Genomic DNA, 26,671 nt, shown 5'->3' on the forward strand with positions numbered 1-26,671 from the left:
CATTCCGTATCTTTATCTGTTACACGGTGCTTCTCACTTACTGTCTCTCCTTCCCAATCCCCATCTGGCACGGCCATAGGCTCTGAGCCATAGTGTAGCGGGGAGTAAACCCAGGTCCTGTCCTCTGGAGGCTGTTTTTACACACCCACCACAGCAGAGGGGGCCAGAGGGACAGAAGAGAGGGCCAGAGGCAAAGAGACAAGCAGCAGGGACAGGCAGGAAGAGAAGGACCCAAGGATGACAGGAAGAGGGAGAAGACAAGACAGGAAATGAAAAATTAGGGATGCAATAAAGGAGGAAATGCTGCGGAGATACATCAGTAAGTGTGAGTTTAACATATCAAGCAATTGTTAGAGAGTACAGGTGAGAGACAGGCGAGTGACCTGCATACATATTAGAGCGCCGTAAATGTCAATATTAGTAAATGTGGAACAGTGGAAATGCTGGCAGACGAGAGGTAAGTGAGATGTGATTGGGTGGAGTGTGTGTGAGGTGGTTTGCTCGCTTTGGGGGGGGGAGGGAAAAATAAGCTCCTTTGAAAGCAGAAGTGGACAGAATGAAGGATGAATCTTCATCAGCCAAAACAGGGAGGAAGAGGAGCGGGAGGGAGGAGGGTGCAATGGCAGTGGGCGGGGGAGAGGGAGAGGCAAGTTTAGGGGAGCGTCTTTCAAGATAAGCAGAAGGAGACGTGTTCGCTTTTTTAATAAGTCCAGGTTCTCTAGTAGCTTCCAGTAACTTCCTTCTTTGTGTAGGTGTCGGCCCTTTAACAATGGAAAGCCAGGATGGGGGGGGGGGGGGGGGGTGCTATAGGTGGATGTCACCCACGCTCTCACACACACACTCACACACACACAGAGCTCAGGCGCTTTGGAGCCGAACACTCGAGCACAGCGTTGCGTGCAGAGAGGGTTGGATCGGAGCTGTCAGCCTGCGAGCAAACAAACAAGGATTTCAAACAAACAAGCAGAGATGAATAGAAGATTAAACCAAAGATGGATGCTGTCAAACACGAGGTCGTCTGTCTTTTGTTCGCCCGCCTCCCACGCCTCATTGTCTTCAGCTCGTGTCCCGTCGGCATTTTTTATGTTTCAACACAACCGCAAAAGACAACCTACACACAGACTGAACAACAGATAGTCTTGTTTCTTCACAACAACGCGCCCAGACCGAGTGTGAGGACCATCAGGGACAGACGACGACATCAAACAGGCACCTGAGGCGAGACGACGCAAATAGAGGGACAGATTGAGGTACGCCAGAGCCGCCGTCTGGTTCTGTCAAGGAGGGAGACTGACATTGACGGAGAGACGGGGAGAAACCTGAGGGGTGAGAGACACACGGTCAAATGAGAGGAGAGAGGGGACGACCCGGAGGGGAGAGACAGACGGGTGAGGGGAAAAGTCAGAGGAGGAGATGAGAAGAATGTGTGAAAGTGCAGAAGATTGCTCCGTGTGTGCAGGCAGGCGGCGAGTGAGTCAGAGACGGTGAGTAGACTCGCAAGTGTGGGCGCCTCAATCGACTGGTTGACATCGATCTACCCACCGAGCGTCACGTCCAACCATCCCGTCTCCTCCCACGCGGGACTAAACCCAGATGCCTTTGTGAACGGAGGCGAAGGGTGGAAAATTAAAGAGCAGGACGAGAGACAGAGGAGGAGGAGGGCAGAAAGTAATGAGAGGTGAAGGAGAGAGAGAGAGAGAGAGAGAGAGAGAAACAGAGAGAAACAGAGAGAAAAGTGACTAATAACTCAGCCACAAGCCACTCGGAGGGACATGTGAAGCGACGAGTCAAATACACAAACACACACACACACACCAACAACACACTCCCCGCTGACTCACTCAATCACTCGTTTCACAACTAAAGGAAGTGCCTGTTTCCCCCCGAGGAGCTGCAGGATCTCAAACGCCGCCGCCCGCCCGCCTGCCTCACGCACTCCATTCCTGCCGCGTCGCCGTATTTCAAAGCGTTTATTATGAAGTAACGACGATCCCACAGGAGCGGGGAAAAAGTTCACCTGAGAATGCAAAATGTGTACAGAGTTACGCATGAAGAGTGGACACTTATAGATCTCACTTCCTGTTCTGAAACATCACCAAGGCCCCAATTTACATAAACATCAGTATGAGATAAACTCTTCATCCTGGCAGCCAGATAGACATGAGTCACCTTTACCGGATTTCGATGTTTTGTCACATATAAAGGAGATGTAGTCAAATATTTTAATATTTGAATAAATGGTGGGAAAAGGTAGAGATCTACTTTATGTAAATAGAGAGAAGTAAACATGAGAAATGATAGATTCAGGGTTTTTAATAAGGTGTAAGGTTGGGTAGAGATGCTGACAGGGCAAACCCCTCATCACTACGCTGCTACGCTGCTACGCTGCTACGCTATGGTGTCTGCAGTGTGTGTGTGTGTTTGTGTGTGTGTGTGTGTGTGTGGTTGTGTGTGTCAGTGTCCCCCCCCCAGAGCGACACACCCCTGTGCTGCCGCTGCGTTATCTCTCCGGAACAGAGCAGGACTGGGAGGAGCTTGCGGTCTAACCCTGCCCGGTCATCGGGTTTGCTGGTGTCATGTTAGAGGGTGTTTGATTCATGACAGGAGACACCCTGTGGGCCTGGAACCAAGTGGGGCTGTGATCCCTCTACCTGAACCTCATGCATTCATTTATAGGTGAGCTTTTTGGGCACATTTAGTCCTGCCAACACAACGCTGTCAGACATATCTGATGGTCGCGCGCGCGCGCGCACGCACACACACACACACACACACACACACACACACACACACACACACACACACACACACACACACACACACACACACACACACACACACACACACACACACACACACACACACACACACACACACACACACACACACACACATAAACACACATATACATAAAATGCAAGGTGTGTGCTGTAAAGTCTCAGTCCCCAGCTTCACACAGACTGACCTGCTGCTTGCCTCTGTGGCCTGTGAACAATCCAAACCACACACACACACACTGCAAAACTCAAAAGCACCCGTCACATCAAACCACCGCCATCATACCAGCGTCTGTCTCCTCCCTCTGTCTGCCGTCCCTCTGTCAGCGCCTCTAGAGGACAGCCACACACACTGCTCAGTGGATTGATTGAAGCATAAATCGTTTCATTGTGCATTTTATATGTGAATGTGTCCAAAACTGAGCCGATCTTACAGGAAGACTTACTGTTGAAATGAGAAAGACGATGTGTGATGGTGTGAGGATGTGTGTGTGTGTGTGTGTGTGTGTGTGTGTGTGTGTGTCTACGCCGGGTTGAACTTACAATGTAGATATCTGTCATTGGCACCTCGTCCTCGTCGTCGACCGAAGCCTGGCTGTTGCAGCCCGAGCCGGACACCTGGCTCGCCCTGTCCGGCTCCAACGCCGCCATCTTGGGACTGGCCGGAGCGTCCTCCTCCGCTCCGGGAGAGGAGGGGGCGGCTGACACGGAGGAAGAGACTTCGGGAGCTGGCGAGGAGCTGGAAGGTGCAGCGGCGAACGTGGCGGCGACATCAGGAGCCTCGGTGCCAGCTACTTCCTGAGGCTCGCTGAGGAGGAGGAGGAGGCAGACACAGGTGAGAACTTTCCGACCATTTCTTTCTCTACCTTTCCCAGCTGACTGTGTGTGTCGCTGCAGTCCTTCATCATCCGGATCATAAAGTTGAACAAGTTCTATATTGGTGGCAATGATGCAACATCTGTCTCTGCCTCCTCATCAGCTGGTTGTGATGCCATAAGAGGAGCAGTAACAAGCTGCCTCCCTTCCTTTATTGTAATGTGAAGAACAACCGGGACTATAAAATGAACTGTGTGAAATTCAAGTGTGAAAGCTCAGTTTTTCTCTCTCTCTCTCTCTCTCATTTGCTCTTTCACCGTTCCTCACACTTCACCCTCTCAACCTCCCTCACTCCTGCACCCCTCGCCTCATCACGTGAGCTGGCAGTGGCTTAGAGTGAGTCACGTCACGTCTCGTGGTTTAATACCGTCGCCCATCATCGCCTCGGCTTTTTCTACCTTCTCCTCCTCCTCCTCCTCCTCTTCCTCCTCTTCCTTCCCCACCGCGCCAGCTCCTTCCCAACCCCCGGGCCATATGTCTAGCCGTCGCCCTGTCGGCGTCAGACCCAATTATTCGCTCGGTTTCCCTCCGCGTCCACACCCTCCACTCTCACAGATCCAAACCCGGTGTGCACATGACCGTAATGTCTCACCTTCGCAACAAAGCTGAAATGCCAACATAGTAATCGTTAATTAAAAAGATTTCAAGTAATCTCAGTTGCCCTGTGTTTACTGACCACCTGCCCCCATGTCATATGTCCTCCGGTCCGGTCCTCTGCCTTTACTCCCCCCCCCCACACACACACACACACACTTCACTGCACAGATGAACACACTGGCTCTCTCCTAACCTAATTACTGGCCTGCTCTCTCCAGTGCCCGCAGCACTTTGCCATCCTTAGACTTCACACTCCAAAAACAAATCGGATACGCTCCTTCCAGGTCTAACCCCGGAGAAGCTTCGAGGCCAAGGAAGAGAAAGTGTGCGTGTGTGTTTTCACTGTGAGGAGAGAAAGAGGGAGAGAGAGAGATGAGGTGCTCTAATCTGACAGCTGTCTGAGCGGCTGATTGGGGTCACTCAGGATTCGTTACGACTCAACGGATCTGCTGGCCCATATACGCTCAGGCTGCTGCTGCTGTTTCTGAGGATAACCAGGTCAGACTGAGACCCGAGTGTCACGGTTCTGTTTATGTTCTGTCAGGTGTGTGTTCCGGTTCAATGACTTCACTACACATCCTGGAGGCTCCCTGATGTTTAACCTGAGAGGTCACTTTAAAGTCAGATTTAAGCTTAATAATGGGAATACAAATGAATATAATGAGTTATAAATATGACCACATTATCTAACAGCCATATGTTTACATTAATGGATTCTAGGAGGTGCTTATGTGGCTTCTCTACCTGGTTTCAGGCGAGGGCTGAGCTGCAGAAATGGCCGGCTCGCTGTCGTGTCGCTTCACCTCCACCTCCACTGTAATGGTCTGCTGGTCCTCCTCACGCATGCGCTCCTCCTGGGTCCTGTTCACACACACACACACACACACACACACATAAAAAAAGTGTTCAGAAGAAACCCATTAAAGCGTGACACAGAAAAGGTAGGAAACACACACACACACACACACACACACACACACACACACACACACACACACAGAGCCACAGCTTAGCGACAGGAAGAGCGGAGAGCGTCACATAAACAGACGGACAGAGCGACCTCACAGCTCTCACTCGTCCACCACACCCAGAAAAGCGCAAACACTGAAACAACATGGAGCTCTCAGGCCCACTCTCTCCTGCGTCAACAACAAACGCATTATGAAACCATGAAAGCAGCGTTGGCGATCCCGTGCTCACCTCACATCGTGGCTCAGAGACTGGGTGTGCCTCCTGGAGACAGAGGAGACAGTGTGTCAACACAGGGCTGAATGTGGGTGCTGTAGATTGTTGTGCTACTTGATGTGTGTGTGTGTGTTGGTGTGTGTGTGTGTGTGTGTGTGTGTGTCAGGACCTGTAGCGAGGGTGTTCGGCGGTGTCGCAGGGGGATCTCTCGGGGATGGACAGAGAGGTGGTGGAGGACAGCGTGGTGGCGATGGACGCCGTGGTCGCCTCCTCAAAGGACGGAGGGGTGCAGGGAAGATCGGGCCGCCCTGGTGGTGAGAGAGAGACATGACAGTTTGCGTTAACCATATTTGTAGACATGTATTCTTTCTTTGGCTTTTTAACATTTTTTCTCTTTCATTCTCCTCTTTGTGAGCACTATTGTATTTGTGTTTCCCATGGCAACAGCGACAAGCCTGTTGCAGATCTCTGTTACCTTTTTTGAGTGCTGAATTACATTTTACTTCCGTGGCGTTCAAGTGTCGAGAGCAAGAATATGACCGGTGGCTCAGGAAAACAACCTGCTGTCAGAAACCACCGAATCTCTCTCACCTCCGACCCCTACAGACTATCAGGTGACGTCTAGTGGAGGAAAACCACAGGACATCCACCTCGGGCGTTTTATCCGTACTTGATCCGTGTTTACCTTCATCCTCCAGCGTGGGGAAGCTGCGAGCTCCTCTCAGGTCGTAGATGTTCTCGTCCCTCTCTGACGGCAGCTGACTGGCTGACCAGGCCGCCCCGGGACCGGACTTAGGCACCGACAACGACACGCGGCCCTTCTTGGATGGAGACGACTTTAAAGCTGGAGAAGGGAAAAAGCAATCATTCGGGCTTGAAAACGGTGAATGTGTTATATGATGTGTCAACGCAAATAACAACAGAATTAATGTGCGCATAAATGTTATGGAAGTGACATCACAGGTGATATTTGCAGCCGGGCGATGACAGAGTCTGATAGTTATCTGCATACCGACTTAAATGTCATGTTTTGCTGCGAGTCCTTATTTCTACAATGCTCTATTCAAAATGGCAATCTCTGTAAAATTCCTTGGATTGCAGCCAGCCAGTTTTGCACATTCCTCCTTTCATGAGCCTGGTATTGACGTAACTCTCTCATATGACAGCAGCACCTAATAAGGTGTTTAGCAATCTGATTTCCCCCGACAAGGCCCAGCAGTAAAAAGAGACAAAAGCCTGCCGTCCCACATCTTCATGTGGGCTTCTTCCTCGCTGTTCTGATTGACTATGTAAGGCAGCGTGCGTCAAACTCACAGGAACTCTTCTTGAAGACATTGCTGCTCATGAATTTGAAGAACCTATCGGCATAGAAGCCTGGTCGGTGGACAGACACGGTGTCCTGTGATGAAGAGAGACACAAAGAGAAAGAGACAGATTAGTAAGGGCTGAAATGAATTTGTGTATTAGTCCAATAGCGTCCCACTCTCCAGTAATTACTTTCTCTGGGTCAACACGACACGGAGCACTGTCGGCACGGAGACGGACAAATGCAGACAGACAGAAACACAGCCAGACATGTCTCTTCATTATTTATGTCCCTGCAGACTAAGATCGCACTGCGCCCAGACTGACAGCTGACACTTGGTGTTTGGTTTAGACAGCAGGAGAAGAGGAGGAGAAAAGTATACAAACGTATAAACAAGGAATGAACCCAGAGAGATGCTTGTGTACTAGAAATTCCTATTTTTGCAAGAAGAAGTGAGTGTAAATGTGCACAAAATTTGGTTACAATAGCAATAAATTCATAAGATATTGCACTTTTTGTAAAATAAGCCACGCCCACTTCACTTAAGCACAAAAAAGGTGCAGAATATCAACAAACAAACAGAAACGGAACAGAAATTGTGCGTGTAAGATTTGGTGACGATTGAGTTAAAATTGTATGAGGAGATGTGAAAAAAACCATCATGGCATTGCTGCATAACACACACACACTGTATCTTGTGTGTGAGAGTTTTGTGGAGCGAGGAAGAGGAGAACAGTCGAGAGCCCAGACTGTTTCCATCTTAAGAGCAGTCTGCCGCAGATGTACGGCGGAGGAGGATGAAGAGGAGAGCGACGGTGCTTCACGAGCACATAATCTGGAAGTGACAGAGCGGGGAGTGATGAGGGGCGTGCGAGAGAGAGAGAGAGAGAGAGAGAGAGAAAGAGAGAGAGAGAGAGAGAGAGAGAGAGAGAGAGAGAGAGAGAGAGAGAGAGAGAGAGCTCACACCAGCCCTCAGTGCTCCTGTGTGTCTTGTTTATAGGGTTCTCGTCCTCCTAGCAGCGATCTATCATTCCCAGATTAGTCATGAAATGAGAGCGCTTCCCATAAACGCAGCCTCCAGATCCAGAAACCCTGAAGCTTGAGGCAGCGGGTTTGTAAGTTTGTGGAGTAGATGGAGAAACCTTTTCACAGACGCTGTCGGGATGTAATAAGGGATTTCAGCAAATACACACCGTGGCTCTAAAGAACCCCGGGGTTGTTAAATCAACTCAAGTCAAATAAGATAAATCTATGTATTCACAGAGGCAGGATAGTGGGATTTAATTGTGTGGGTTCACAGATGAGTCAGTGTGTGTGTGGCTCATACTGACAACTAACTCAGTGAACACACACACAGTGAATAACAATGTCATATCATAACTACTTGACTGCCTGACAGACAGACAAGACGGGCAGACAGACAGGCAGACAGACCCAGGCAGACAGACGGGCAGACAGACAGGCAGACCGGTGGGCTGACAGTGCGGTACATTCAGGTGGACACACACAGGCTGTTCCTCAAAACAAGGATTTAGAAAAGCCAAACACACACACACACAAACACACAGATCCCAAAACAAATAAAGCCTGAGGTGAGACAACATCAGATCCGGTACAGCTGTGAGACATAAGTTCTTCCTTTGTCTCCCATGAGAGGGACACACAGTATGTAAACACAACCTGTCACATGTTCACAGAGATACAGTCTGTGTGTGTCTGAGAGAGGCAGAGTGTGTATTGTATGTGCACACTTTCTATTCAGTGGCCTGTGTGTAAAGCTCCAGTTACTCACCCCGTCGTGAACCAAAGCCTTCCACGTGTGCTCCAGCTTTTTAATGAGCCTGCACAACCAAACGAGAGCAGTTTGAGAAAATGCTCTATAACACACACACACACATATTTAACTATCTGTGTCGATTACCTGTAGGATTGCAAGATGTCGATGATTCCGATGTAGAGGAGAAGTCTCTCTCCTTTAGCGTTGACAGCTGGAATGCCGCCCATTCTGGAATGAAAACAGAGTAAATGGAGGGATGAGCTGTTTAAAGAAGCTTCGTTTGGCAGGAAGTGTTCGCTTCACTGCTGGTACTTTAAATTTGCACATTGAAGTAGTTGATGAAGCAATTTAGCTCTCGCGCTTCCTCCCAGCTAATCAAACTCATCCACTTCCCCGTGGAAGCCAGGAGTGCTTTGGGTCCAGATGATTTATATTCTAAGCTGTTATTTCATGTAATAAATCCTCTGGAACGCCGGCTGAAAGTCTCTACCAGCCGATGAAGACGGCCGTTACTTTCCCATGCAGTCCTCTCCCCCCCTGCTGGACTCACGTGTCGTCCGTGTCGATGGCGCCCCCGCAGGCCGCCCCTCCCTGGATGGACTCCATGGCGGTGGAGTAGAGGGCTTTCTGCTGGGCCACGGGTCTCTTCTCGTCGCTGCCGCCCTCCATCTGCCTCTCCCTCTCCGCCTGGTCCATGTTGTGAACCCCGAGCAGCAGGCTGTAGTCCATGATCTTGAAGCTTTCCAGCACCTGAGAGCGAAGAGAAGAGGGGAGGGGGTGGGGGAGAGTGACTATACACAGTAGAGCTTATACATGTGCCGACTAATGAATTGAGATGGTGTGTGTATACACTCTCAAGCACACACTCTATACATACAGAGGTGAGATGTTGATTTATTAGAGGACCCTTCGGCCCTTTTCACTGCCTGCTTGTAGCAGAGGTCTAATTTATGGTGAGGGATCCTGGGAACTGCACACACTCTCGTAAATCGCTTCACACCTCCCTCTCCTCAATCCTGACATTCTGTTATTGATCGGGGCGAGAGCAGTCTCTTTCTGACTTTCTCCGTCTCTCTCGTTCACTCGGTGATCTGCAACGCGGCGTCACTTCCTCATAATTCACGTCGCTACCAGTAACTGTCCCCTCTAATCCTGTCCTATACCTGGATTTCCCTGGAGGGCCCCGACGAGGGACTTTATCCTGTCCTCCCTCCTTCCTGTCTCGCTCACCTGCCCGTCCCTACAGAGAACCAAAGTCTACGTATCCGCTCATCCCCTCATCCCCCCCCCTCCATCTCACCAGGCAGTCTCTCTGCAGCGTCTTCACCAGGGCGTTGTACGTGTCCAGATCCAGCATCAGCCCGTCCTGCACGTCTTGCATGAAGTCCAGGTCTTTGAACGTGGGCTTGGCCTTCTCCCTCTCCTTCTTGGAGGCTCGTCGTTTGTAGGTGGAGCCCTTCAGGTCGAATTTGAGGTGCATGCGGACCACGCGGGGGAGGATGTTGTTCATCACCACCACACGGATATTCTTCCCCCCGGACTGGACACAGTAGAGGCCGAAGAACTTCGGCAGTAAGGTGCGGGGGTTCTGATTCAAGTTCTGAAGGGGAATAAAGAACAAAGATCAATTAAAGGGGAGATAACAGGACTTTTCTTGAACTTAAAATAAAAAAACTATACGATACGGGTATTATGAAACTATCTAGTAGAAAAACAGGTCACTCAAAATTCAGGTGATTCTGCCCTTTATCAGTGATCTGTGCTAAATATTTCAGTAGTCAGTCTAAACAGGTGAGCTTAGCCAGGCAGGGTGCACAGGAAAAACCTGCTTTGACCTTGGGATCTGAGCCAACACACTCCCATTAGAGACGTAAGAGAGGAGACAAGCCTGGTCCACACACAACGATAATGCAGGACATTTGAAAGCAGAAATGACCATGAGGCAGAAGGTAATGACGAAGGATGAGTGTGGCGAAAGAGAGAGAGACGCACAGTGATACAGAGAGAGAGGGAGAAAGAGAGAGAGAGAGAGAGGTTTGCCTTGAGCTGCACACGACACTGCTGTCAATGTTAAGAGCACAGAGACAAGTCAGCGCCGTCACGTGAGGCGCAGGGCGAGAAAGACTGCGCAAAGACTGCAGAACGGATGGATTAAAAATGAGGCTCAGCGGGAGATAAGGAAAAATAAATTACACAGAGCAAGAAGAGAGAGAGAGAGAGAGAGAGAGAGAGAGAGAGAGAGAGAGAGAGAGAGAGAGCAGCAGAGGAAGCGAGAGGACAAAACAAAGGTTTGGACAGAGACCAGGTGAAACAGGAAAGGGAATTATCCAGAGAGGAGAGAAACACTGGAGTTACATCACTGTGATGTGTTTGCTGCCCAGAGCCAGACTCTGAATCCAGCCCACTGATCATCAGCCAGTCAGCTGTGGAAGACATGTGGCGGCTGCACCAATGGCTGCCTGCGTCTCCTCTGTGTGTGTGTGTTCGCATGCAATAAGCAGTTAAATTAAAGCTACATTTTGCAGTGCGGTGGTTTATTTCCCCGTCTCTGCTCTGGCCTGGGGCTGCAGCCGTTCCCACACGAGCCCCCGTCCCTCCGCTTTCATTAAGCCACTTCCTTAAACCAATTATACCTGCAGAAAGGCTCCGGAGCACAGCTGAAACGCTGGGAAAAAGGTTGCGGTAAATGTGCTGAGACCCCTGAGCTAAGTCCTAAATGATTAAATGAATTCCTGCAGTGTTTAGGCTGCGGACGATGAATCAAGGCGCTCCACCGTGGGACACCAAGCTGAGAGACTGAAATAGTAACATGGACGTACATGGAGCTGTTGCTGGTTTAAGGCCATTCTGGGTGTGTGACTGGAGACAGTGGGAGCGTGGGGGAGGGAGGGGTGTGTGTGTGTGTGTGTGTGTGTGTGTGTGTGTGTGTGGGGCAAGTCAAGCTCTATTAGGCTTAACTGACAGCACATCCGGTCACTGTAATGAAACCTTATGAAACCTCATGGCCTGAGGCTTTTAGTGGGACGTGATGGAGACGTTATGTCTGCGTTACAGGAACTAGAGTCCTGGGGTCGTACATGAGCATGATATTTGAAAAGACGACCCCTGAATGAGAAGGTCAGGAGAGATCAGGAGGTAAATGTTAACTGTGTGGGACCTTTGGGGCACGTAGAATAATCAGAGCGGTGTCTTTGCTCACCATGTAGTATCCAGGCAGCAGCTTCTGCAGGAATTCAGCCTCCTTGTGCATGACGGTCTTCACGATGAACTCGTCGTCCTTGGTAACGTAGAAGACGGAGCCGCTGGCGCCGGGATTGGACAGCTCAATTAGTGGCTCGTTGCACAGGGAGTACTGCAGGTGTGAGAGAAAGGAAAGGAAAGGAACATGCATCAAAGTGACAGTTTGAAAACATGATCCGCCGTCACGTGGATGATCCTCTTCAATCGCCGTGACAATGTGGACGGAAAATAGTCCAATAATAGCCACACTCAGACAACCCTCTCGACGACTCTGACAAGAAATGAAATGTGGAGGAGGTGTTGTCAGTCATTAATGGAACCGGGGAAGCCAGAATACGAAGAGAGAGCGTGTCATCTGTGGAATGTAAATGAGAATAAATAAGTGATTCATCATTTCTGAAACTCTGTGTTGATGATAAACTCTAACGTGTGAAACTCAGACCGCAGCTCTTTACAGATTCGGAGACACACTATGAGATACAGCCGGGTATAGGACGCCGCATCTCAACAAAACAATCACATCTCTTCAAACACAGCTTCTAAATCTGTCTCGTGCCGACGCGACGGGCAGCTCAACTTCTGACCTCAACCTCTTTCCTTCCATTTCTACTCGGAGCCAAAAACAACGCTTAAAAGCAACTAATGGCAGATACAATTTTTTACGGCGTGGGACGGAGATGGAGCTGGCCCGGCCCCATCTGCAGGCTAATGGGCTCGCCGTTCAATCATCTGCTTTTTACTACACCCGGGCATTTAATTTCAGATCTATTTTTTTTCTTAAAAAGCCATCTGAACGAGGTTAGAGGGACAAATGGAAACGTGGGAGGGCTGACTGGAAATGATGGCGTGTAGACAGTGGGCGCTTTGTGACGCATAGATGTTGTTTTACTCGCTACAGCACTCGTGGGGATTGATTTTCCACCGGTGACGAGTGTTTGATCCATTGAGCCTCTAAGTATAAATAACTTTGATCAATCTTGCAACCCCTTCCAGTTAAGCCAATAGCAGATCAGCTTTCCTGCGTTTATATTTTATCTTCATAACTTGTTTTTGGTACAGATTAATATGATGAGTCCTAGGAGTATGGGGTCAAATTGAGATTGCCCAAGGACACATCAGTAGGTTGGGTTGGAAGGTTTAAGTGTGGGTCCTCGAATGACGGCCAACTCTGTGTCAATTTGAGTGATTCCCTTTGATGACATCATCCTGAAACACCTCATTTATGGACAAATGAATGTGGCTGCTGAAAGAAATACATTCATAACGTGCAGGAGCTCATAGGTTATAATTACAGAGAATTTGCAGTCTCCTTAAGCCTCCAAACGTAGTTACGCCTTAATTATTGATGAGTAGCAGATGACAGGTGGACACAGGGTAATGAATGACCACAGGCCAGAAAACCAGCCAGATAACCAGCCGGTAACGCAGCCGTAAACACCGACACAGCGTTGGCTTGTGAGCGTTGATTCGCTCCGGAGGTCAAGCTGATTTTTGTTCCGTCTCTTCAAACATCCTCTCTCTCCTCCTATGTACCCTCTCCCCCCCCCCCACCCCCCCACACACACACTTATAAATCCATCTCCGGTTCACTTCCTGCTTTAATCACTCGCCGTGTTTCTGTGTCTGTGTCTTTTCTTTTCCCAATTTTCTGAAAATGACTGCACTTTCGTCTTGTAAGCAGCTGAAACCTCACCAGGTAGTCGTCTGGCCGGATGCCGAACAGTTCCCTGAAGTAGCGGAAAGCCACGGGAGCGTAGGTTTTGAAGCGGAAGTCGGGGAAGTGATGAGCCGGGGTGAGGTTGCTGCCTTCGCTGGAACACACAAGCACATCGCGGAACATGAGGCAATTATGCAATCATCCCTCCTTACCGGCGATGTACCGTACATGTATGTAGCGTGCAGACCTGGGGAAGAAGATGCTCTCCACCACGTAGAAGTCCTGCATCAACACGTCTCTCTCCGGCTTGGAGCTCAGGTTGCCCACCGTGTAACCGATGCCCAGCTGGATGGCTCCTTTCAAGGCCGATGATGTGGTCTGCAGAAATACCATCACGTTGCCTTGTTACTTCAGTATTTTGCCGTGAAGGACTCTTTCTGTAAAGTACTGAGGATCTGGGCTCTCACTTGATGGAAACAAACACTCTGTATCTGATTCCTTCCTTCTAACCTCGTCTGGTTTAAATGCCAGAAACCACATTCTGTCTCACTGTCCTGTTTTTCTATTAAGACCAAAGTGAGAAGCATTCACAGGTCTGCACAGAAAGCCACAGGGACTTGCAACACCAGGGAAAACACTTCCAACACACACACACACACAGGCGTACACAGAAGAGGCAATAGCTACTGAATAGTTTGGATTGTGTCGGCTTAAAACAATAGCGGCAATGTCAACAACACTTTAAAATCGGGTAATCCTGTCACTGCAGATCCACTTAGAGAGAGAGGGAGAGAGAGAGAGAGAGAGAGAGAGAGAGAGAGAGAGAGAGAGAGAGAGAGAGAGAGAGAGAGAGAGGGAGAGAGAGAGAGAGAGAGAGCATCGTGAAGTCACAGCAATATGAGCCTCTTTATACACATTACTTTGTATTTACCATCAAGGAACGACGGATTGGTTTGGTGTCAGGTCAACAACTAAATAGGTAAATGAATAAATAGATAGGACAGGGGTAGGTGCTGGTTCTGGTTCTGGTACCTTCTTGTAAGTGGTCTCTCCTGATGCATCCACGCCTCTGTGGCCGATCTTCTTTCCCTGTCCAGGTTGGCCTGAGGATGAGGGCATCTGGATAGAGAGAGAGAGAGAGAGAGAGAGAGAGGGAGAGGGAGAGAGAGGAGGGTGTCATCTGCACATCTGTTCATTAATAACAATAAAGATAATTGGAGATAAAAGGATGAAGGGGTGCTCTATCAATAAACAAGTGATTGGCTTTGATTTTAGGGATTTGTTTTTTTTTTCACCGAGCAGACCAGGTGTTCATCATGGAGCACACACACACACACACAAGGTCCTGTTGTTCTGTCATTGCTCCTTTGATGAGTGAACGTTTCCCTTTTTCACTCTTTCAACCCAAATCTAAACATTTGAGGGCATGAATCATAACATCTGAATAGACGCTGGAGGAGATGAAATGTTAAATGCCAAAATATAACGGCCTTCTATTTAGATTATGCCCACCTTAAAATAGACTTTTTGAATAATGTAACGTTTCAGCAGACAGGAAACAACACACTGACATTTAAATGCGTTGACTGAACCTTCTGCTCCTCTGTACTGAGATGTGAACTCTCACCATTTTTAAATTTCATAAAATTTTGGTCAGAAAACGATGCAGCGGGCGACATTGATGTTTGGATCAAAAGGGAGCAGAGGTGGGACGCATAAGGGATCACGTCCCGTCACATCACAGGGACAGATGGTGGCTTACCTCTGTGATGAAGGCTTTTTTAGCAGCAGCATCTGGAGGGAGACGTGGGAGAGAGAGAGAGAGAGGGAGAGAGGGAGAGAGAGAGGGAGAGAGAGAGAGAGGGGTCGTGTTAGTAGCTCTGAGACAGATCGCTTCAATTACTAACCTGCCTGTGACACAAGACGAATCCCAAAGGTTGGCCGCGGCGGTCTGACATGATGTAATAACCCTGTCAAACACAAGCATCGGCCTGTCAGACAGACCAACATCAGCCGCTGTGAGAGATGAGCTATGATGACTGCATTTTCCGGCGAAATACCTCAGAAAGTGCATCAGTCTGTCTTTCAGTCGCTGCATGTGGCGATAATCTTTAGTGCAACACGGTGTAAACAATAGAGAGCGACAACCAGAGGGGCTGTGCTCTGTGGGGAGGCTGGAGATAGAGCGGTAGATATTGAGATGGTATAATAACGGGATAATGGCGAGGAGAAGGAGAAGGAGAAGGAGAAGGAGAAGGGGAGGGCAGGAGAGATACATTGACGTGCACAACTCTGGATGTAGAGAGGCAAGTGTGGCTGGGAGGAGGAGGAAGAGGCCGGGGTGGGAACACTAGGACACACACACACACACACACACACACACACACACACACACACACACACACACACACACACACACACACACACACACACACACACACACACACACACACACACACACACACACACACACACACACACACACACACACACACACACACACACACACACACACACACACACACACACACACACACACACACACACACACACACACACACCCAGCGGCGTGCCGGGATGACACGCTCCGACGACAACCGGCGTGTCATTTAAACAGCTTGACATTTGTGTGTGTAAAATGTCAACATATAAATCTGTAAATGCTCCTCGTTTCTTCCGAGAAGTGAAGCGTGTGTGTGTGTGTCTGGGCGTGTCTCTGCCAGGGACATGACACCATGAAATGTGAGTTTTGATTTCTCCAGCTAAGCGCCCCTCTCGGATAAAAGCCGTCACCAGCTGAGGCGTAGAAAAGCCAGAGCTGCCGTGTCGCCGAGGAGCCGGACGGCATCTTCCCAGCATGCTCTCTGTCTTTTCTCCTCGCAGCTGAAACGATTGCCAGCCTATTCCGCCCGCTTCTCTCGTGGACGCCCATGTGACTGAGCCACAGAATAGCCTGCCTTTGCCACCCCCTCCCCCTCTTCTTCCTCCTCTCGCTCCTCTTCCTCCTCCTCCTCCTCCTCCTCTATCTCCCTCTGTCACACACAGATTCGCAGTGGGGAAGAGCGAGCCGAGAACGTGCCAGCGCAATCCCAGCAACACCCACTGCAAGCTGGACTCAAATCTAAAGAGAACGAAATCCAGCGCTTTGCCACATTTTATAATTAATTGTGTGAGAGTGAGAGCGATGGAAGGTGCAGTTCCTTAACACGTCCTCTATCATCGCCCCACAGCTGTTTCCCCCCAGTGCATGTGTGTATGGATGCTTGTGTGTGTGCGGGGTGTTGCGCCTCCTCCTTTCCACATGACTGCACTTGTTAGCTCTGCTCTCAAGAGTGTGTGTGTGCACGCATAGGGGTAGGTATGCGTGTCAGGTTTGTGAGCGTTGATTTATAGCTGAGACAAGACCTTTGGAGACATTGTGTGTGAGCATGTGTATGAGCCTGGATGTGTGTTTGCATATCAGAACGTGTGTGTGTGTGTGCGTTGGTGTGTGTGTGTGCCAGAGCATCCACACAGCACAGTTGGATGGATGCCTCTCTATCATGTTGTGCTTCTTGTCCTCCGCCAATGAAACTTCCCATTCTGCTTCCTGTGTATTGACTCATGTTATCAATCGTCAGTGACCTCCATCATGCAACAGCGGCAGTAAGTGGAGCTGTTACAGAACGGAGGACCAAACACACACACGAATACCTTCTATCTGAGACTGTAGCCGAGCAGCGTTGCTATGTGTGGCCTTTATGGGTCCATTAGCAGCTGGGGAGAGCCGGAGGAGGCAAGGCAACACGCAGGTTAACACACCATTCTCACCCACAGAACCACGTGATTGTCACAAAGTCACACTCAACCCCAGTGTGACCCGAGTGCGACCTCCATGTGTATCGAGTTAATCCTGCTGCCTCCAATTGTAGTCCCAACACACACAGAGGGAATTTATGGCCGGAGTGGTGTGGAGGTCCCTGTCAATAAGACATAATGGAGTTAGGGCCGATCGTAATCCAGAGGTATCAGACCCGGGTTCAGATCAGGAGAGTGAAGCCCCGTCAGATAACACACATCGACAAATTCAGACCCACGACAAACTGGTTTAACCCTGTGTGTCCCTCTACGGTGGAGCATTGATTTTCACTGGAGTGCGAAAACGATTCAAAACCCCCGACGAATTACCGCCGACGTCTCCCAGCGTTTAAAGGCGACATCGTCATGTTTACACGACTCAGCACCCGATCTGAACAAGTCCATATACTGAACGCCATGTTGTCTTTAACCCTTTGTGTCACTGCAGAGGATCTAAACTCACAACTGCATACATAACACAATCCTCACAATGACCTCATGAGCAGATCATCATCATCATCATCATCATCATCATCATCATCATCATCACCATCACCAGCTGATCCAAACATTACCTAACTCGTATTGTTCCTTCTATCATTCTTCGGTCATCCCGAACAGAGAGCCCACAGCAAACAAACTTTTTCTTTTGACTTCTCCTGTTTCCATGGCACCCTCACCGAGGTCAACCAGTGTTTTTATGAGTTACGCACGTGTGCCTGGAATCATGAGTCACGTGTTTGCCTCCCAATTGCACTCTAGCGCTGGTGTTAAATAGGGCATTACCACAGCAACATGCAGCGTATGAGCATATTGCACGCACAAGCAAACACACACACTCAGGCCTTGTGTGGATATGGCAGAGAGAGAGAGGGTGAGAGAGAGAGAGAGAGAGAGAGAGAGAGAGAGAGAGAGAGAGAGAGAGAGAGAGAGAAAGAGATGATGACAGAAACACGATCAGACGCCCTCTTCACTGAAATAATAAGGTCATGTACAAATTATGGGGAGCATAAAGAAGAAGAAGAAGAATTAGAAGATGTCAGGCGGCACACAAAATGAATCAAATAAAACAAAACACAACAATGTGCGCAGAGAGAGGCGCTGGTGTGTGTTGATGTGTGTTGATGTGTGTTGATGGACCCCGTCAGCATCGATCCTGGGCCTCCCCCTGAGAGGAGCTAAGTAAGAGACGCTCTCCTCATAGTTTGTTATGTGGACAGAGGCTAAGTCACAGTGCTCTGGCTATTGGCTGAGTTTTAATGTTCCCCACCTCGACCCAGGCGAGGCAGGAACGCACAACTGACACATTTGAGAGAGCAGATGAGTCAGTACAGGATCAGAACTACATGCGGATGAAAATGTCAGCGTTTGGATTTTGGAGCTGGAGTATCATCTCAAAAAAAAAGCTGTCGTTCTCTCATGGGATGAATTTTTGCCTCTTTATTTTTACCCGTTGTGTGTTATGAATAAATGGAGCCTGACTCATTCCGGCCGGGCTGCAGGGACGGCAAACTGATCCTAAATCAGTGTCACCGGTGCCTCCTCACCCCTGAGCCTCGGTGTGTGTTTGTTTTTCCATGACCACACCGGCCTAATGAGCCTCCACTGTCCTCGCTGCAGCTTCTGACCCTCAATGGCGAGCGAAGACAATAAAGGGGCTTTATTATATTTGCATGGAGGCTGATAATATTACAGAGGCTGTGAGTCTGCTGACGGGACAGATGTGACGGGAGATGTGATCGGAGAAAGGGCAGAAAGTTTGGAAAGCTGATTTGCACTTGTCACAAACTACCCTCATTTCACACACACACACACACACACTCTCCCTGCCAGAACATTGGGCCTGAAATCGTCCTCAATTATCGTCATCTTCATCTTCACCGTCGAGCGGTTTGGGAAGTACTTTTCCAGTTCCGACCACTACAGTAATGTTCTGGCCTCCGCCGCTGCATCACAAGTGGATAAAGTATTGAATCCTTCAAATTGACTTAAAAGCAGCGAGTGCGTGAGGATGAATACATTACAGTTCATTGCCTTACACACACAAACACACGCATGCACACACAGAGAAAGAGAATGACACACGTTGCACACTGGCGCACATCTACCGTGAAAAAGAGGCAAAGATGCTCCGTCCTCTGCTGTCAGTGCTTGTCACACACGCTCTGGATAATAGAGCGAGCAGTGGCTGGAGGGGAGCAGGAGGCGGCGGCTGCGGCGGCGGCTTTTCACAATGCCAACTCATCCATTATGATCAATAGCATCAGGCTTAATAAAAATAAAAAAATAGAAAAAAAAAAGCTTCCTGCAGCCAGTTATTTCCGCTGCACTCAAATAAACAAAACATCCCCTTGGAGAGGTTTAGTCTGCTTCTAAATCAGGACGATCTGCTTGATGACACACTGACGGCTGCTCCGTACAAACATCAACACACACAACTAGACAGGAAACCAACACACTGCTATTTTAATAACTGGCTGTTGTAGTTATGAGGAAAATAGTCAAACAAATACTGCAGCTTTATAAATAATGTCATTCTGTGTAGAAGAAATAAAGGCTATCATAATTGGATCATCCTTGGCTTTTCAGACGAGCTTGTAACTTATGTAATATAATAATAATAGCCAGTAACTGTGTGTGTGAATTAGGATGTATTTCAAAAATGGTTTCCATCCAAATCTTGCTGAGCTGTAAAAGCGGCACACAGATTTTCCTAATTAGTTCGCTCCCTGTCATTTCTCACCTCGGGGCCTTTTTCCATTAGTTCAGATGTGTGGAGATGCTGGTGCGCGCACACACACACACACACACACACACACACACACACACACACACACACACACACACACACACACACACACACACACACACACACACACACACACACACACTTTCACTCTGCTTCACTCAGCTTTCGCCGGCTTGCCTGCGAGTGTTTGGGCTTTCTGAGACCTTCAGACACGCAGCGGCGGCGAGCGGCGGCCTGAATACAAACTCAGACGCTCGTGCTTCACAACACACCGACATCTCAATCCCATTCTCTCCGGGCCATTACACCGAGCGGCTGGATTAAAGTCGGGATCAGCTGGCACGGCTGCAAGGACGGGTGGAAGTCAAAACAACGTCTGTGTGTGCGTGTGTTGTTCAGATAAGCCGACCGACTGGTTGTTGCTTTGACATCTTTAGCTTTCTGCTGAAGAAATGGCAGAAAATGTGAGGTTTATTCACTCAATAATCACAGGATCAGGATTAAATCGTCCCTTAAATGTGGAATCCTTTCAACTACAAGGACAGAGTGACATTGAGAGGCTGGAGAAATTGACTTGGACGCACTCGGCGGGTTACTGCGGGCGGCTAATGTGGCGACTTCAGCATCGCGTCCAATTTGGCTGGAATTCAGAGCAGGCGGGGCGTTCTCACTCAGTGTGATGGAGTGATGGAGCAGGTGGGTAAGGGAGTGAGGCTCGCTGCTGGGATGAGACTAGATGGAATATTATGAGCGTGTTGCACAGTCTAGAGATGGACACACACACACAGGCAAACACACTATGAGTCAGCATGGGAACTGAGAGTCTGTATTTGAGGCTGTCACTGCAGCAGGTGAGATGTAAACAACTCATGAGAGGACACACACACATCAGGAGACCAGCTGTAGTAACAAATATCCCTCTGTTAAGCATTTTTAACGTATTCTTAACATATTTATCCACTGGAATTACAAGTGGAGTGTGTGTCTGTGCACCCTGCGCTCCTTCAGTGAGGCCTGGCTTCCCCTGGACAGACAGACAGGTACCAGCAGCAGCACTGTGCTCCCTGGGCTAAGCTATAAACAGTCCAGTCCCCCTTAGCGAAATCTCCATCTCAGTTTAGGTTTTGTGGTTAATGAGCTCCCAGACCAGACGGGCAGTGAGGCTGGCTGATTCTCAAAATGCAGCGAAAAGAGAGAGAAGGAAAGGAAAAGAAAGGAAAGGAAAGGAGAGGCTATGTGTGACTCCTATAGCTTTTGGATGCAGGCTCACTGTATATATCAGCTATGGGTCAGCGGCCCTCGTCCTCATGCTTTGTGCTGTTTCCTCCCCTGTTATGACCCTCAGGCGTGCTGTGACCTTTGACGAGCCCACGCTGTAGCCACACCTCCAGAGGAACGTGTGAAAGATGGCGTCATTCACAGCTCCCGTCCACGTTTCCTGTCTTTCTGTGCGTCGCCGCCCTCCACCAGACCTCCAGCAGCCGCGGCCTTTTGTACAAACACAATGCAGCAAACAACACAGCCCCGCGGCGTCTGATGCTGCCGTGAAGCGTGTTGGAAATGAAGCTGCGTCGCCTGGATCGCGTCGTAAAATGGAGGAAGCAGAACGGGTGAGGAAGATGAAAATCGTGCGAGGAAGAACAGCAGTGGGATTTTGAAGCAGAACGGCTTCTAAATCCAGGAGTTACACAACATGACGTCCATGACTTCTCTCTCTCACACACACACACACACACACACACACACACACAAATGAAAACTCTTACAGTGCAATTTCAATGACGACAAATCCTCATCTTCCTCCCACGTCACTGTTCGGTGTAATAACACGATTAAAAAATGATCAGTGCAGATCTTATAATTACATTTCGCTTCCCCATCATAAGTTCTCCTTAATAAAGATGGAATTCAAGCTTTTTTTTGGGGGGGGGGACAGATCTCACAGCTGAGATTGACACGATAGAGAGGCAGAGAGAGGAGGAGGAGGAGGAGGAGGAGGAAACTTGACACAGGGAGGCTGTAGAAAGCCCAGACAGGAACTTCTACTACCTGCATAAATAAACTGTTTAGCGATGCGGCCCAGTTACTTCAGTCCAGTCTGGTAATCATGTGAGAGGAGAGTATTGCCCAGAGCAGGGAGGGTGAATTTGCCCGCTAGGCCCACACTGTTTGATGAACGAGTGAATATGGTCACCGAACGTCTGTCTCCACCATTTTGCGATTGAATTCTTTGCGATCGAATTCTTCCCTGATTCTAAAATACAAAATCTGACTCAACTCCTACAGCTTCTAAAAGACTGAGACTCTAAATACGCTTTCATATTCCTCTCATCTTTGTTATAAATATATACTATACGCACTAATACTCAAACAGAACAGTCGTCACTCTTCACCTTCTGAGGGCGTTCCAGGTTTCCCTCAGCTCCGGCCCTTCATTCATGACTCAGGTGCTCGGTTTTTAAGGAACAATTTTCCACACAGCGGGCGCAGCAACTTCTTTCTAATGGAAAACAGCAGAGATCTTTCCGTCATTCCCCCCTCTGAGGGAACAGGGCAGGTCAGTGTGACTGCACTCATGCAAGTGTAAGGCTGAGTCAGAGTCTGAGCCTGAGCACATGCAGGCATTTCAAGCTCCCCACAGCTACAAAGTCACAACAAACACACCGTGTTTATGTTGTGCTTTTTCCTTTCTCCTCACTTGCGTACTTCACTTCCTGGCGCTCTGTCTCGCCCACATACACACGCAGGTACGCACGTTTACTGTGCCGCACGTCCTCGGCTTCCGGCGAATGAGGACAGCGATAACGGCGGCATAGAACCGAGTGCTGCGTCGTCGTTTACATTAAATCCCGACGCCAACGCATTTGGGAGAGGGCCAAAGTCCCTTAAAGAGCTCTGAGAGCCGGCCAACGGGATTTAAACTGTACCGAGTCCAGAGGCTCACGTGGGAGAGAGAGAGGGAAGAAGAATGAATAAGGAGGAAGCAGATGGATCAATGGCAAATTACACAGGAGGCAGCCACCCTTTGTGCCTCCATCAGCAGTTCTGTCAGGCACACAGAGAGATAGAGAAGGGGGAGAGAGGGGGGGAGATAGGAGAGGAGGGTGAAGGTGAGAGGAGCTGAGTATGACTGTGGAGAGGAGATAAGTGAGATTTATGTTTGATGGGAGCCTATAGGGAGAAATTACGACGGGCCGAGAAAGAGGAGCTGAGAAAAGACTAAACGCTCAGACGGCTACTTAGCAGCCAGCTGGATGGACGGACGCACAGCCCACAATCACACATGTACACAGGAGGTGACGTGGAGCTCATCGCCAGGGTGACGACAAACACCGTAAGAGTGGAGCGGGGGCCACTTTCACAGACCAATGGAGCAAAATGGAGAAATGATGGCTGGTGTTTAGAGGTTAGAACTCAACAACACACACACCATGAGAGGGGATGGCTCACATTTGGCTCACAACTCTGCACCTTCAGACAAACCATCCAAAATGATATAGTATGATTGATTAAAATGATACAATGACAGTTAGATGACGAATAATTCCAAATATTGTCAGGTGAAGCTAAATCTTGTGAATTAAGACAAATACGGTGGTGTGTCTTGTCTAGACTCCTCGGCTCTACAGCAGGTGCCAAATGATTTCTGACATCATCTTACAATCATTACAGCGTCACCTCTAAAACACACATCTATCTCTTTAAGAGCCGCTACTGACAGATGTTGCAGGCAGTCGGAGTGTGAAACACACCTACTCCTCCCTGCTGCTAGACTCATCACACCCTCCAGCTTCCAAGAGGACACACACTGACACACAGACACACACACACACGCCGCTGTCAGGCATACAGTGTAAGCAAACACAAAGCAATATGATCTACATGTTTTTACGTCGTGTACAAGTCAACTCGATCTCATATTCACACACAGTTATCCAACATGATTCTATTAAAGTCATACTACATTAGAATCCAACCACCTTCTCACTGCTAGTTTAAAAACTAAGCAATCTATAGTGAGTAAATAAGTGCAATGAATAACATGAAGGATGTGGGTCAGACTTTAAGATAGAAGAACGGCTTTCTGCTGCAGAAATTCCAAAAAACACTCCGGCTACACGCTCAGGTTTAGGACTATGTAGGTCGTGTCGTGATAGTTGCTGTATTTTGTATTCACAGTGATCGGTGGTTCAGCAATCAGGAGCTACAGGAGCCAGGGAAACAAGAGGTTAAGCTGGTTAATGGAACAGATAAGATGACCTACAGCTCCGCATATAGAATGAGTCTGTTCTGACTATTAGTTGCAGTTTATAACCAAGTCTATGGACAAAGAATGCTCAGACATGCAAGGGATTCCTCTGAAAGGTCACCGCTGACTCCCAATCTGTGTACGGGTGCAGACAGGACATCATTTCCTGGTTTATGAGCTTGCAAAGGTAAATTTACTGACAACAAAGCACAGACAGCGTACATGATAAAGCTGTAAACATTGAGCAGGAGTAGTAAAGCCTTTTCTTTTGTGCTCCATCGCACAGTGAGAAGGTGAAGACACCCTGAGTGTGTATGTGTGACTCACGCCATCAAGCTCGCTATAGAAAAGAGCATCGGCAGCCCACTTTCATTTTCACTCAGAGATTGACTGGCTGGTAAGTCTCACCAGGCAGCCATGAATCATTCTCCTGCTCTGCCAGGAGGGCCTGGATCTCCCTACAGACTCGCTCCTCACTCACCACTTTCCTCACCTTACTTATTACATTATGGGGGGCAGATTTTTCAGTAGACCTTTTCAGAAAAGCAGTCTACCGCTGCCTGGCACAGCTGTGATAAAGGTGCAGGGCTAAAGGCTGCAGGATGTTCAATAACAATACTAAAAACAGTTTCATTAATAATACGAATTAACTGATATTCTTATATAAAAATCTAATTCAGTGTCTGTGTGTAAATGAATGCTACTAACAGAGATTGGATTAACATAAAGCCTTTTGCAAGCAACAGATGTTTGGTTCAGAATGTTAAAGGAATACTATGAAAATGACCTAAATAGTAGATATGGAGTCAAAAGGTGGACAGATTTGTGAAATCAATGGAATGATTGATGAAGGCAGGCGTCGAACTAAACTAATGGCTACAATGTCACTCCAGAAACATAGAGGTGAAAGGATTAAGGGGGCAAATGTGCAGATTTTTGGTGTAAATAAAGGAACCAGAGCATTAAACTCCAAAGGAAGGGAATTCCTAGCTACGCCCCTGGCTCTTTTTACAAACCAGGGCAGGTAAATAAACACATATACGGTATCAACGTATACAATATCACTCCGTCATTCCCCATCAGTGTTTGTTTTGACAGCAGAAAGCTGCACAGAGAGCTGATAGGAGCACAAATCTGCAGGAGCAAAACCTCATCAATCCAGACAACTTAGCTCCTAGCATAGCTTCCCAAAGGCTTGCTAGCTGAGATGAGTCGGGACTTTCTGATCATTAGCGTCCGTTACATCGGATTAAAATGCATGTAACAATAATGAAATGATTAAAAAATGACACATGAACATTATTTCATAAATGACAACCTACCCATGTCCCCGACGTCCATCCCGTAGCTAACTCCGACCACCGTGTCCGCATCATCGGATGCTGCGTCCATGGATAGCGGACTCCCGTCTCTGGCCTCCGACAGCCCGACCGCTCCCTCGGCTGCTGCCTCCATTCAGCCTCCCGGAGGAAACAAACAAGCACGTCCTCCGAATGAAAGGCCCGCCGTGACGACGCGAGTCCGGCAGGAGGAATGTCGAAGGTGTTCGTGCGGTGCGTTAGAAGCGTCAAACGGACACACAGGTGAGAGAAGCGCGCTGCAGTGCCTTCATTCCTCCTCGCTCCGCTCCGCTGCGCTGCACTTGCTGCTGCTGCTGCTCCTGATCAGCTGCTGCCTGCTCTTATGCTGGGCTCTTTGGCGCCCCCCAAAGGACACCGAGGGAGCTACAGTCTTAATCGCTCGCCTCTTGGGTTGTAAGCAAGTATCACAGATTTCCTCTACTTTCATTTTGTTTCACTAACTTTGATGCATCACGTAGACAAAACTATCTCGGTATCTCTTTTAATATGTGATTTTAAGGATCATATAAGATGGATTAGGGATCTTGTGAACTGGGGCTGTTTTAATGGTTTGGTTGCTATGAGGAATGCTACAGCGGATAATATGACTGTAGACATAATAGAAGAAGTTTGGGGAATGTCCATAATAAGACCTGTGCTGAGCTGCTGGATCTTGACCCCATCCAACACCTTTATTGGAACAACAGTGCTTGACCTTACTAATGCTGGGATGGCTGAATAAGTCAAAATCCCTGCAGACATTCAGAAATCTAGTCAGAATCAGAATCGCCATTCTGATGGAAAGTAAATGGGATAAAAACTCGACGATTTCAGAACTGAGCAATGACATATGGGTGTAAATGTTCATATGTCCACATACATTTGGCCATGTTGTATTCAGTGTCATTCTACTGTGGGTTCTATTACCAGTAGGTGGCAGAAAAGATTAAAAAGACTAAACATATGGTTGGAAGCCAAGTTGTAATGGTTAATTTAAATTATATAATAGTTATATATGTGCTTATTGACAGTATGATCCAGAATCAATATATTCCTCAGATTGTATTGTTTTGAGTTTCCT

The 26,671-nt window shown here is 48.5% G+C and overlaps 1 protein-coding gene across 1 annotated transcript in view; it reads right to left on the minus strand.

The window, feature by feature from the left end:
- pip5k1ca (phosphatidylinositol-4-phosphate 5-kinase, type I, gamma a) overlaps positions 1-25,887 on the minus strand; it is a 30,194-nt gene extending 4,307 nt beyond the window's left edge. Inside the window, exons 1-16 of the mRNA XM_076153494.1 lie at positions 25,573-25,887; positions 15,178-15,209; positions 14,448-14,534; positions 13,663-13,793; positions 13,452-13,569; positions 11,718-11,870; positions 9,819-10,118; positions 9,069-9,268; positions 8,663-8,746; positions 8,534-8,582; positions 6,750-6,834; positions 6,121-6,279; positions 5,605-5,743; positions 5,451-5,483; positions 4,995-5,111; positions 3,321-3,585 (exon numbers count right to left, since the gene is read on the minus strand). Of these exons, the coding sequence (XP_076009609.1) occupies positions 3,321-3,585; positions 4,995-5,111; positions 5,451-5,483; positions 5,605-5,743; positions 6,121-6,279; positions 6,750-6,834; positions 8,534-8,582; positions 8,663-8,746; positions 9,069-9,268; positions 9,819-10,118; positions 11,718-11,870; positions 13,452-13,569; positions 13,663-13,793; positions 14,448-14,534; positions 15,178-15,209; positions 25,573-25,705 (2,085 nt within the window). The 5' untranslated portion in view covers positions 25,706-25,887. The remainder of the gene's footprint in view (positions 1-3,320; positions 3,586-4,994; positions 5,112-5,450; positions 5,484-5,604; positions 5,744-6,120; positions 6,280-6,749; positions 6,835-8,533; positions 8,583-8,662; positions 8,747-9,068; positions 9,269-9,818; positions 10,119-11,717; positions 11,871-13,451; positions 13,570-13,662; positions 13,794-14,447; positions 14,535-15,177; positions 15,210-25,572) is intronic.
- Positions 25,888-26,671: the final 784 nt, after the last annotated feature.

The sequence above is a fragment of the Genypterus blacodes genome, unplaced genomic scaffold (genome assembly GCF_046128005.1).
Source record: "Genypterus blacodes isolate CSIRO-AG114 ecotype Tasmania unplaced genomic scaffold, CSIRO-AGI_Gbla_v1 ptg000058l_1, whole genome shotgun sequence".
In the NCBI taxonomy this organism is placed as follows: Eukaryota; Metazoa; Chordata; class Actinopteri; order Ophidiiformes; family Ophidiidae; genus Genypterus; species Genypterus blacodes.